This window comes from Protopterus annectens, chromosome 4.part1, assembly GCF_019279795.1.
Source record: "Protopterus annectens isolate FY-2018-M chromosome 4.part1, PAN1.0, whole genome shotgun sequence".
In the NCBI taxonomy this organism is placed as follows: domain Eukaryota; kingdom Metazoa; phylum Chordata; order Ceratodontiformes; family Protopteridae; genus Protopterus; species Protopterus annectens.
Window position 1 is genome coordinate 476,029,059 of NC_056734.1, and position 13,674 is coordinate 476,042,732.

General features: G+C 43.2%; 1 protein-coding gene across 2 annotated transcripts in view; it reads right to left on the reverse strand.

Moving 5' to 3' along the window:
• ACSL3 (acyl-CoA synthetase long chain family member 3) overlaps positions 1-13,674 on the reverse strand; it is a 943,201-nt gene that overhangs the window by 160,426 nt on the left and 769,101 nt on the right. For both annotated transcript variants that reach the window (XM_044070290.1, XM_044070288.1), the window contains exon 12: positions 13,189-13,263. In XM_044070290.1, the coding sequence (XP_043926225.1) occupies positions 13,189-13,263 (75 nt within the window). The remainder of the gene's footprint in view (positions 1-13,188; positions 13,264-13,674) is intronic.

The window sequence follows — 13,674 nt, forward strand, 5'->3', positions numbered from 1 at the left end:
GCAGATAACTGGGTATTTGTTGCCATTTCGTTGAAGTATGTTGTCAGTTACCTTTGTTTGTCTGGCGTGAGGTAAGCCATCTGGGCAGTTGTATTCAAGCTTGCACCCAGGAATGTAATTATTTGAGAGGGTGCCAGTTGTGATTTCTTTTTGTTTATGGTGTACCCTAGGCATGCTAGAATCCTTTTCACAAATGCCAGATGTTGAAGAAGAGTGTCCTTGTCCTCTGCTTGAATGAGACAGTTGCCCAGATAAGGATAAATTTGTATGCTTCTTTGTCTGCAGAATGCAATTACTGGTGCCAGGCACTTTGTAAAGACCCTGGGAGCAGCAGATAAGCCAAAGGGCAGTGCAGAGAATTGGTAATGCAATAAATATGCCTTGAAGCGGAGGTATCTTCTGCACAATTCCCTTATTGGGATATGAAGGTATGCCTCTTTTAAGTCTAGAGTTACTAACCAAGCATTGCTGCCTAGCATAGGCAGTAGCTGTTGTAAAGTCAGCATTTTGAATTTTGGAATGTCCAGAAACGTGTTCAAAATCGGTAAGTCCAACATTGGATGCCATGAATTGTCTTTTCTAGGTAACAGGAAAAGTACTGAATAAAAACCTTGTCCTTTTTCCTTTTCTGGTACCAGATGAATAGTCCCCATATCCATGATGGACATGACTTGTTTCTGGGCCTCTGCCCGCTGGTTTTGTGGCAGATCTGGCCATCTGTTTGGAACTGGCAAAGTATGGAAATGAAATCTGTACCCCTTTGATACTATGTTTAATAACCACTTATCCTGGGTAATTAACTGCCAATATTGAGCATGAAGTGCTAGTTCCCCCCCCAAGGGGGCTGCCAAAAGGTAAGTGCTTGGTGATGGTAGAGGAAAGTCATTGAGACTGCTTACTGTAGGGTTGTGCTTTGTTTCCTCCAGATTTGGAGGTGAAGGCACCCCATTGCTTTGTCCTGTAAGAACCCTGTGATTGGTATCTGGAGCCTTTTGAGCACCTGGATTCGTCTTGAGCAGCTCTGTTGGACACAGGAAAGGACCAATTTTTAGTAGGCCAGTGTCTACTGAACCTGGGTAGCTGCACTTGCAAGAAATCTTTTACAGTTTGCATAGATTTAGCTTTGTCTTCCATTTTCTTTAAAACCTCTTCTTTATTAACAAACACAGTATCATGCTGCAAAGGGGCATCCAACAATTTAGCTTTAACATGTTCAGGCAGATTTTGCTCCTTGGGCCAGGCATGCCTTCTAATCACAGACCCAGTAATGGCGGCCCTACAAGAGGCCTCCAAGGAATCAAAACCACATTGCAAAGTATGCTTTCCAACCTGTTCTGCTGCAATAATTACTGTAACTCTATTTTCCACACAACCAGAAATCAACATCATTTTCTGTTTTAGTAAGCCCATAACATGCTGTTGATATTTAAGCATATGAAACTGGCAGTTTAAGGCCCTGATTGCCAAGGTTGCAGACGTATAAACCTTCTTTCCCCATCTATCCAGTGTCCTGGAATCTCTGTCAGAGGGGGTAGGATTTTTGGCTGAAGAGGCCTTTACACCCTTGGAACCCTGAGAAATTGTCTCAGGATCAGCAGCAGGATTTTTGAATAGAAATTTGTGGGAGTCAGGAACCCTGTAATATCTGTCTGGCTTTCTAGGAGCTGGAGGCAGGGAATCAGGAGCCATGCTTGATTCCGAAAACACATCATCAACAATGTCTAATACAGGGGGTATTGCCAAAGGCCTATGCTGAGGAAGAAGAAGAAGAAGGAAATCCCTAAGCCTCTTTTTTGATTCAGAGAAGTCCTGACTCTCCCAGTGAAAATGTTCCCTTAAAGTATGCAAAGTCTCTCAAAAGAGTAATCCTCAGCAGGAGATGCAGATGGGATGGATTCCTCTGCATCAGAATCCTCATAGGGTGGAATAGAAGATTCCTGATCAGAAGAGGAATCAGAAGAAACAGAAACCTGATCTGAAGATTCATAATCAGTGCCTTGCCTAGGCCTCTTAGCGGGGGGGGGGGGGTTGGGAACCCCTGATCAAGGTAATTAAATCCTCAGCCATTTTGATCATCTGTTTTTTAGGCATAGGGACCTGAGCACGTGGCTCATGCATCAGTGTTTTAGACATAGATGTTTTTGATCTTGTTTTTGAGGCTGGTATTGGTTTAATATAAAAATGCTGAGGCCTGAAAACACCCTCAGAATCCGGTGCCTGCTCAGCGGCTCCGGACCCATCCAAGGGAAGAGACATCCGCAGGTTCAATACTCAGAATCTCGCGGCATACCGGACTCCGAATGGGTCTCGGCAGAGGCCTGAGACTCAAAAGTAGTGGGTATCAGGGGCTGCGAAAGCGCCTCACTGAGTACTGGTGAACCGGCGACTGGCTTAGGAGAAGCTTCGTCATCGGATTTGGACCTCAACGGTCTGTCTCTGTCTTTTTCTTTGCATTTTTTGTGAATTCTGGTAGTCGAATTGCTAACCGACGACATTTCAGGATAATTAAATCTTGTACCAAAATATTTAGAAGCAAAAATATACCAACGCTTAATAGTGCGTTGATTACATCTATCACAAAACCGACAGCAAGGCACGTTGTGATCTGGGCCTAGGCAAGGAATACAGTACAAATGAAAATCCTTATGAGGTATTTGCTTTCCACAAGTAATGCAATTATTAACTTTTACTGACATCGGTAAGGAGCAAGAAAAAGTTTCCCCAACGGGGTACTTAGCTTTAGTTTGAAGACTTCAGTTCTGAAACTCGAATACGAAAATTTCAGAAGTCGGCCGACCGACACTTGCGAACTGTTTCTGCTTTGGGCACCGCACGGCAAGAAAGACTGAATAAAATGGCATTGGCTGCATGTTTTATACCCCTGACGACCTATGGAAGAAGAGACAGCTACCGACGTAGGACCCACGACTTTGTTATTCAGGCTGACTGAGGGCAACTTGCCAGCAGATTACCCAAATGCAATGACTGCAACAGTGAAACACGAAGAACATCCTCTGATGTTAGTGGACCAAATCTACTGCATCTTTTTAAAATGCCTCCTATATTCCTGGTGTAGTCCAGGCAAGCTCAAAAGGGGATCTAGTACTTCTACTAGACACAAAGAAAGAAGTCAGGGGTAATGGAGCTCTAGTTCTGAACCTAAAGTTGCAACAATTTCGGGAGGTAAGAGGTGTCACTTTGAGAGGAGCCACATCAGAAGTATGCATGAGAGATACTGGAGCAGAACAAATTAAGACAACACTCTCCAAAGTCTCAGGACCAGAATCAACCAGCTTGCGCTTCTTAAGAGCATGATGAGCATCTTTCATAGCAAGGATTTTCCTCTTTGGAGACTACGTTTTTGAGGTGTAGGAGAAGCCCTGAGCTCAAAGTGATCTAGCTGTAAACCTTATTATTTCCAGCCTGCTGTTGTGCTCCTTAATGATGAAGACTTAAAAGAGGGACAAAAAGAACAGTTCTCCAACAATAAGAGTATCATACACTTTAAACACTTTGACCAAACCTCCTGGGGGGAGTATCCCTCTTTCTTTTACCATGACATGATTCAAGGGAAGGGAGGCGTCTGGATCTGACCAAGGAAATAAAATCCTCTGCAATCTAACTAGGACTTGGTGATGGGCCTGAATTTGGGAGCCAGTAGTCCTAGGCTGGGTGCAAGGTGGATGAAGCTTTTTTGTGTGAGGCCTTAGGCTTAGACCCAAGGGCAACATCTGCACTAGGTCCTAGACATGGATGAACAACTGACTCCGGAGGAGGGTGAGCTGAGGCAATCTCCTGATGATGAGAGGAACTGATGTCCGTTTTAGATTGGTTGTCAAAAGCCAGAACCTGCAAAGGGCCCCAAACCCAACCAATGAGCTAAGTCCTTCAGCTTGTAAGAAAGCAGAGGGACCTGGTGGCATATCAGGCTCCAGATGTGTCTCAATACAGGCCTGTGCCACAACCTAAGGCACCAAATGGGGTTACGAAGGCACCTCACTTTCTTCAATGATCACAAGCCTAGCAGGATTGGCAGACGATGAATCACCATCATCTGAGGCCCTAGGTCTGAGGAACGTTTTCTTTTTACACCTAGAAAGATCTACTTCAGCTTGATGGATGACATAGTATACGAAGGTCCTAATACCTTGCTAAAATCTCAGCCCTACGCTTGATAGTTCTACTACTGAAGCAAGCACAGAGCCAACAGTTAGGAATGACATGTTCTGGGCCCAAACAAGTCACACAAAATGAATGAAAGTCCCAGTGTGGTAGCTGCTTGCCACAGCAGAGACGGTTATTAAATTTCTCTGACATTAGTCAAAAAACACAAGAAATTTACCAACAGAGAACTTTGCTTTAGATGACTTCTTTCTTTGGTGTGGACTGACTGACGCACTGACTAGCACTCTGCTTCAGACTACAATGGCAAGAAAGAACTGAGGTCATGCTGCCAGCCAGCTCCCTTTATATCCAGAAGTCATGACATTAGACAGGGTGTTCGACAGCTTCAGGAGGAGGAGAAAATTATCTGGGAGTCAGGCCGGCCAAGGCCTTCCATGACACGAATCTCATTAGTTAGGACTGCAACAATGAAACACGAAGATCATCATACAGATCCCTTGCAGCCGCTATTATCATGCACCTGACGAACACCTGGAGGCTTTAGTGAAACAGAAGGGAAAGGTTCAAAGCTGTTAATGACTGTCTCCTCCCTCAAATCACAGAAACTTCCTAGATTTCTCTGCGGTCTTTAAATGGAGGTAGGCACCTTGAAGGTCTACAGAGCACATCCAGTTGTTTGCCTTGAGGCAGGGTAAAATCACTGACACATTGACCATTGTGAACGGGTTGTTTTTATGAAGAGGTTTAGGCCACTGAGATCCAGAACTGGTCTAAGGTTCTAGCTTTTTTTAGAACCAAAAATAATCATGAATAATCTCCTGATCCTCTCTGCTCCGGTGGGACCTCCAGGATGTTTCTTTTAAGAAGAATACAAACCTCCAGAACAGCCTCACAACATTTGTTTCAGGTGGTTCATTTGGTATCAGCTGCTTCAGAGGTGATGACTTTTGTAAAAAAGGTTATGGCATTGCTCTGGTAATAATTTCTTACATCAAGTTGTCTTGCATGCTTCACAGCTGATGGCTCCTTCCCCAGTGGTCTTTCATGCAGCTAGGTCTTGAAATAACATCCCCCCATCCCCCGAATGTCTCCAGAAATGGGCAGTTGGAAAAGACTTCAAGGATGCTGATTTGGCCACTGTCAGAAAGGTTCTCTATACCGGTGGGTTTACAGCCCCCTTTGACTATATAGTCAGTGTCCATTAAAATGTACACTTTTGCCATGGCCACACCTATTAGAGGGGGAGTCAAAGGGCTGACATTGGGATCTCCAGAGCCACTGGGATTTGGAAACCTTATGGTTCCTACTGAAGGATTTCTGGTGGTTCTCAAATTTCACTTGTATGGTAGAGAGCATTTTCACATCTTGTTCAAACCTCATCAATTTTGCTTTAACTTTTGTTCCATGGAGTGAGGATCCATCAAAGGGAATTGTTTGCAAAAGTTACCTTAAAGTTGTCAACAAAGTCAGTCAGGTGGAGCCATGCATGGCATCAGAAAGTTATGCCAGTGTCTGCCACGCTGCCTGCCCCATTAGCTACATTGTGAAACAGATGCATGGACAGATTTGTGATGATGAGGATGGTATTCAGGGTAGTCTGTAACTGTTTAGTAGACTCCTGAGTCATGGGCTGACCTAAAGTATCCATAGCTTGTTTAGCTAGGTCTCTTTTGAATCTGTTCATGTGAATCACGCAACTTAATACTCTCATGGCTGAAGTGTCTGAGGCATGAACGCATTTTCCCATTCTCTAAAATCACCTTGGAATTCTTGTTTGGGGGATGGACAGCAGATAAATCATCCATAAGTTCTTTCTTAGTGGCTGCTGCTTCAATCACTAAAACCATAAGAAGACCCCTTGACTAAAATTTACTATCTTTAGGGGGATGCAACACCATGTCAAGTTCTTGTGGGATGGCTTACACAGTGTTAGGTTCCTAGTATGGTCTGCTGACAACCACATTTATGAGACAGTCCACAGTATGAACAACCAAAGAGGTAGAAGGGGCAGAACCCAAAGAATACTTCCTCATTCTGAAAGGTTGGTTAGATTCCCTCTGCTTTACTAAGTCTGAGGACTTTGCCAAATGTGATGCCTTTGGGGGGGGGGGGTAATTGGGAGGCCTCTCTTTCATCCAAATCAGCATTTGAATTAATGGACTCCGAAAGGGAGTCTATGTGTTTTGTTTTAGATTTTCTCTTCCAAGGAATCTCCAGCTGTGATTGAATAGTGTCTGCACAAGAGCTAGAATGCACTTGATGTGAGTGTCTAAAAGATACAGCTTTGCTGTGTCCCGGCAGCCTAGGTGAAAAGGGTCGAGTCAGTATTGAGGGAAGCTCTGTTGACAGCTTGGGAGGGTAGGAGGCTCTCATTCTCTCTGTAATCAAAAAGGCAGATCCAGAGTCCATCTACATTGAGGTATCACAACTTGGAACACACTCCTTCTCCGCCAAAGGGAAATCCCTATACAGAGGACCTGGATGGCGTGAAGATGGACATTAGTACTGACAGCTTGAATGCAGGAGACCCCGACATCAAGAACAGTTCTAAAAATGTTATTGCCACAGACAATGCCAAAGACTCTACATTGAGCATTCAGGTCTGATATTTACAAGAAGCTGAAGACTTGAGCACGCCTGACGTTATGATGTTGTCAATGAAGCAGGTAGGGATGTCGATGCTAATGTGACAGAATGCCAGTGGACAGCGGGCCTTGAGACCACCAATGCAGAAACTGACACCGGGAAAGGTGCTATAAGAGGTGGAGGGTTCCACCCAATTAGTCCTTATAAAATGAAGGGATGGGATAATACCCAGTTCCATCTGTGTCCTCAAAAAGGTCCTCATTACTGGCTCCCAATCTGCTTCGGATGTGCTTATGAAGGAATGAGTAGATTTTTAAGGAAGAGTCAAATTACATTAAAGCAAGCACTAGTTTAGATAATTTTAAGAATATATCCAAAGTGAAATAACTTGACTGAAAAGAAATAAATGTTGAAAGGACTCGAGTCACAACTAAACAGCTTTAAGATTTTGTATAAAGAGAGAAACGGCTTCAGGTAAAACCCAGGTGCACAAAACCAGAACTATATATAACCAAAAATACACCGAGGTACCACACAATAGCGTCTTTAATAACACAAAAAAATATAAATAAATAAAAACAGTGGTGAGCGCTTTCACAAAACTAATTGCTTCATCAGACTGAATGAACATATTAAGTCTCCACTCATCATATCATGCCCTTTCCCTTAAAATAGGTTTAACAGATACATATTCATTCAGACCAGGGGGGAAGGTGGCTTTTAACCTAAGTTGCCATATCAACGCCTTTTTTATTAATGTTAATTTACAAGCACCTCCTCTTCGATCCTTTTTCACTACATCCAAGATACCAAATTTGAAGCCCCCAAATTTGACACTCACACGAGTGTTTATATAAGACACTAGTTTATTTTCTTGTTCTTATGTCGTAAAGGTGCTCACAAATTCTATTTTTGAGTGCCTTCTCAGTTTTGCCTATGTAAAAACTTGGCAGCCTCCACAGTTGGCTAAATATACCAGTTTGGAGGTTGCATAATTACCTTTTTTGAAATGGATTTTACTCTGCAGTCCATCTTCTAAGGTTAGATTTTGTGTATCGGTGATGTAGAAACAAAAGCTGAATGCTCCACAAGGTGTTGTCCCCCTCCTCACTTCTCCCATTTTTGAGTCGATCACCCTCAAAGAGTTCCTTAACATTCTTTCCTATCCTGTAGGTGAAACTCGGCTTGTAGCCCACTATTTCCCTAAGATCTTTACTGATTTTAAAAATACTCCAGTTAGCTTGTAGTATATCACTCAAAGGTTTGGTAAAATGGTTAAACTCCATAATAAATGCTTTCTCAAACTCTTTTTCTGAATCCTGAGTGTTTTCTGTATCAAGCCCCACCCCCAAAAGGGGGCTGTATTTAGTATCCCATCCTTCGAGAACATCCTCCAAAAGGTTGGTGACCAGTTAACTAGGGTAGCCCCTGTTAGTGAATATTTCTTTAAGCTTATTTAATTCTGTCTCTAGTTCATTCCGGGCAGATATCATCCTAGCTATCCTAATAGTTTGACCCTTCACTAGGTTTCTTTTTTGAAATTGGGGGTGACAACTTTCATAGTGCAGATAGCTGTTACACTGGGTAGCCTTCCTATGGATGTTAGATTTAAATCCTCCAATGATGTGTGACACAGTTACATCCAGGTAATTAATTCTGTCCCTGTTCCACTCGTGTGTAAATTTAAAATATGTGGTGCAACCGTTTAGGCACTTCAGGAATGTAGGTATTCCCTAGGGGTCACCATCCCATAAAATAAAATGTCATCCAAATACCTCACATATAAGTGCAGGAATTTTGAAAAGGTACTATTAAGGACATATTGCCTTTCCCATTCCCAACATAAGATTTACATAGGCAGGGGCACACAATGCCCCCATCGCTACTCCAGTGACTTGCTGGTGTAACAGCTATCTGTACTATGGAGTCTCTGTGGTGAGATGAAAGTGCTCACGTTATTTTACTGCCTTTTTATATTTTAATAAATTCTTGATATTTTTAAGAATAGCCTGGACACTTATTATGGAAACAAGTGTTTTGATATATTAGCAAGCCAGAATGGCATTAAAGCCCATTCATTTGAAATATTTTAGGTATGAATGTATGTAAGTGGGTCTGGAAATCAGGGAACAAGACTACTCCCTCTCTGAAGGGTTCTTGCAGCCTGACTTGGAAGGGAATTTATTCCTAATGATTATAGCTTCCATAGCTGCAGGTTTGTGTCTTGGTGTCAAGGAAGGGGAGCATTCTTTCTTGGCCATTTTGGGAGAAGAGAATGGCCCCTGACTCTCAGCCCTATCCTTATCCTTTTTCTTTTCAGGCTTGTCTATTGGTTTGGAAAGGAAGAAGTATCTAATTATCAGTTTATTCTTTCTGTCCATTAAGGAATGCAGACCAAAGCCCTTGCAGATGAAGCAATCTGCCTTTAGATACTCCAGGCCGAAATAAATGACATACAAGTCATTGCATTCTATGGTGGGAACTTGTGCCCACAACTGCTACATTTCCTAATGATTTATCAGTTATAACAAACTGTAAAAAACACAATATCTTATGACAAGAATGAAATCAAGATTTAAAACAAGACCCTAACTTACTTGTAATTGTAACAGAAAAGTACAGTTGTGTACACCTACCATAAATGTAGATGTTCAAGTGTCTTCACTGTTGCAGCCATGACTGTAGGGTTCTCCCCTGCCGGCAGGCAGTCCTCGGTCAGCTAGAATCCCAAAGTCTGGGTCCGGCGTCGGCTGTTCAGCCATGCTCCCTGACGTCAGAGTGACAGGAGTATAAAGCTGACAGCCGACGCCATGTTCTCCAGTTTTTCTTGCCCCAGATGTCAGGTGCTCCAAAACGAGTAAGATCCCATACCCTTTGCAAATACACCTCAAAAGAAGGGTGAAAAAGGGAACCACACAAAAGAAAAAATAAGAGGGGACAGGAGGGAGGGAAACCCAGACTGCAAAAGTGAAGACACTCAAACATCTACATTTATGGTAGGTGTACACAACTGTACTATGTTCATCATGTTTCACTGTTGCAGTCATGACTGTAGGGTTGAATCCCAAAGCAGAATAAAAAGGGAGGTGGTCATAAAGAAGAGGGGGCGGCTAAAAGGCCCTGCAAGACAGCAGAAGCAAAGCCTGCCCTAGACTTAGAGTAAAGAGGAAGATTATAGTGCTTGGAAAAAGTATGCTCCAAGTTGCAGCTTCCAAAATGTCTTTGGTAGGAACACCTCTGAGGAAGGCAGCTGAAGTGACAGCAGCTCTGGTACAGTGAGTCCTTATACTCCCTGGGATTTGCTTTCCATGATGTGAATAACAAAATCTGATTCCATGAGCAATCCATTTAGAAATGATCTGTTTTGAAATAGCTTTACCTTGGGAACTTGAAGCATAAGAAACAAACAATTGCTCTGATTTACTGATGTCCTTGGTTCTGTCCAGGTAAAAACGTAGTTGTCTGTGTACATCGAAGGAATGCAATATCCTTTCCCCCTTATTTTGAGGACTGGGGAAAAAAGTTGGCAAGTGAATAGTTTGATTTAAAGCCACTTTGGAAACCACCTTAGGCATGAAAGAAGAATTAGTCCTTAACGACACCCTGTCTTGATGAAAAATAATATAAGGTTCCACAGCCATGAGAGCTTGCAACTCCGAAACTCTCCTGGCAGAGGTCAGAGCTAACAGAATGGCTGTCTTCCAAGATAAAAACTTGATGTCAGAAGTGGCAGCAGGCTCAAAAGGAGGTAAGGTGAGTTTTTCCAAAACATAGTTGAAATCCCAAGCAGGAATGGGAGGAGATCTAGGGGGCCTTAAGTTCTCAACTCCTCTGAGAAACTGTCTCATGAGCTGATGGGAAAAGATAGGAGGGTCTGTATTATAATGAGCAGAAATAGCAGAAGCATTGATCTTTATGGAAGAGAAAGAGAGACCCTTATGTAAGAGGTCTGTCAGGTAAAGTAAAATCAGAGTAATGTTAGGAAGAAGAGGATCTGAATCCTGGGCCTGCATCCAGGTGCAAAATCTTTTCCATTTTCCTGCATAAGATTTTCTAGTGCTAGGACGTCTGGCTTCTAAAATGACATCCATAACCTGCTTGGGTAGGAGAGAATGAATCAAGGACCCTGGATTAACCAGGCCGCCAGGCTGAGAGTTTTGACATGGGAGTGCAGAACCTGACCCTGGTGCTGGGACAGAAGGTTCGGAGTCTGAGGTAATACCCAAGGGGGTTCCAGACAAAGGTTTTTCAGAGTTTGGTACCAAAATTGTCGAGGCCAATTTGGGGCCAGCAAAATTATCATCTTGGGCTTGTCCTGTTTGATCTTTAATAACACCCATGGAAGAAGAGGTAGAGGCGGGAAGGAATACCCCAAGAGGTTTCTCCAACTGAATGATAGTGCATCCACTTTCCAAGCTAGTTTGTGGAAAGTCCTGGTGCAAAAAATCTGTAGCTGATGATTGAGATGGGATGCAAAGAGGTCTATGTGAGGACATCCCCAGACTGCTGTAATCATCCTGAATATTTCGGTGTCCAGCATCCATTCGTGTGGATCCGACAGGTTTCTGCTCAGACTGTCTGCCAGGAAGTTTTGCTTCCCTGGTAGAAACTGAGCTTGAAGTTCCAGTTTGCAAGCTAGAGCTGTGTTCCACAGATTCATGGCTAGTCTGCAAAGGGGATAGGAATGAGATCCCCCTTGCTTGTTTATGTACCACATAACTGTGGTGTTGTCTGTCCGTATTAGTAGCTGTCCTGGTTGAAAGCCAATAGAGCGTTCTGTACGGCCAACATTTCCTTTAAATTGATATGCAGTAGTTTCTGATCCTTTGTCCAAAGGCCCTGCAGACAGTTGCCCTGAAAATGGGCTCCCCATGCATAATCTGAAGCGTCTGTGATTAGTATCTGAGTGGCTGGAGGCAGACTGAAGGCTTTTCCTATGTTTAGAGTGCATGCCCTGGACCACCAAAGGAATTCCTGTTGGAGACAAGGCAGGACGGTGATCTGTATGTCTAAATTGAAGAAACAGAAGCCTGATCAGAGGAGTCATAATACACTTCCTGCCTTGGCCTTTTGTCTGGAGGGGGATGTGAACCCCTAATCATAGTAAGTAAGTCTTTAGCCATCTTGGGTAACTGTTTCTGAGACTTAAGTGCCGGATCAGAAGAGGCCTGGGGTGCAGTCTTTGATTTGGGAGGAGTCTTTGGCTTTGCCTTTATTAGAAGCTGAGTAGGCCTGAAAACCCCTTCGGAAGCCGGTACCTGCACAGCGGCTCCAGACCCATCCGTAGGAGCATTGTCCGAAGGTCCTGCAACAGAAATATTCAAAGGCCTAGATGGCTCCTCATGGGAGTCCGTGTCGGCCATCGGTTCTGAAATGGCCGACGACAGGGGCTGCAAAAGCACCTCAGTGACGATGGCCGAACCTGAAGCTGGCTCTGCTTGTACAACATCGTCTGATTTGGACCTCGGAGGCCTGTCTTTATCCTTGCGTCATTTGTTAACTCCGGTAGCAGGAACCGTATCCGACGACATTTTGTAATTAAAACGCCTACCGAAGTAATGAAATGCAAAATCGTACCTTTGTTTAATAGTACGCTGATTGAATCTAGCACAAAACTGACAACTACAACTAGCTACGTCGTGATCAGGGCCTAAGCAAGGAATACAGTAAGAATGAAAATCCTTATGAGGTATTTGCTTCCCACATGAAATACAATTATTAACTTTTTCTGACATCGGACTGGAGCAAGAAAAAATTTCCCCAATGGGGTACTTAGCATTGAGTAGGAGAAGAAAGTCTTCGGACTGAAGTACGTTTAGAAAAAATTGTCAGGAGTCAGCCGACCGGCACTTGCGAACTGCTATCACCGCACGGCAAGAAAGACTGGAGAACATGGCGTCGGCTGTCAGCTTTATACTCCTGGTGCTCTGACGTCAGGGAGCATGGCTGAACAGCCGATGCCGGACCCAGACTTTGGGATTCTGGCCGACCGAGGACTTTCTGCCGGCAGGGGAGAACCCTACAGTAATGACTGCAACAGTGAAACACGATGAACATCTTAAAACTAACAAATACTACTTTTCTTCTTTTTTTAAGAAAAGCAGAAAACAATGTTAAGCAACTGCCTAAACGCTGAAGGGTTGAGGCACCTTAGCTATCAAAGTTAAGAAGTTAACAAGATGAATTTAACTTGAGAAGAGCTATTTACACTCTAAATCTATAGTAAAAAAGACAGCACTTAACTGAGGGATAAGATCAAGATCTGATCACAATGGCGGCAAGCTAAATCTAAAGGAGAAGCTCACAGGAGATCATGGGAAAGTCTGCAGAAGCTCAAGGCACTAGAGCACTAGCTAATGGCTGGATTGGATTCGAGGAGTGGCTTGGTACCAAACTGTAGTTTGGACGGACTGATGAAATAGGATACTCAGTTATGCAATGCTTGCAATTAATTCATAACTTGAGTGCAATTCTTACCTTCTGCCCAGTCTTTCAGCTTGATCTCGCAGCAAACAAGAGGTGCACCTACACGACCGGTACTGTAGTCATAAACTGAAAACAATTAAAAAACAATTAAACATGTATAATTTTTTGTGATACATAACTGTGAATATGATTAGTGTAATTAATCTACACTACCTAGTATATCTAAGCATACCAATGTCCCAGTGACCATGACACAAGAACTAGTAAGGGATTTCCATCAACATATCCCACTCAGACTTACAAGGCAAGTGGTTCTGCGTGTATGCAACTACATACTTTTTTAAATGCAAAGCAGACACACACTGCCCAGGTTTAATGTCTTCTTTTCTTATGCTACCCAGTTATGTGGCCACTAATTTCATACAATGAGCAGTAGTTAACCAGTTGAGTACATGAAATCTCCTTGAATGAAAACACTTCCTACCAAAACCAGGTTATAAACATCACAGGAGACTGTCTGAAAACTTAAATATTTCA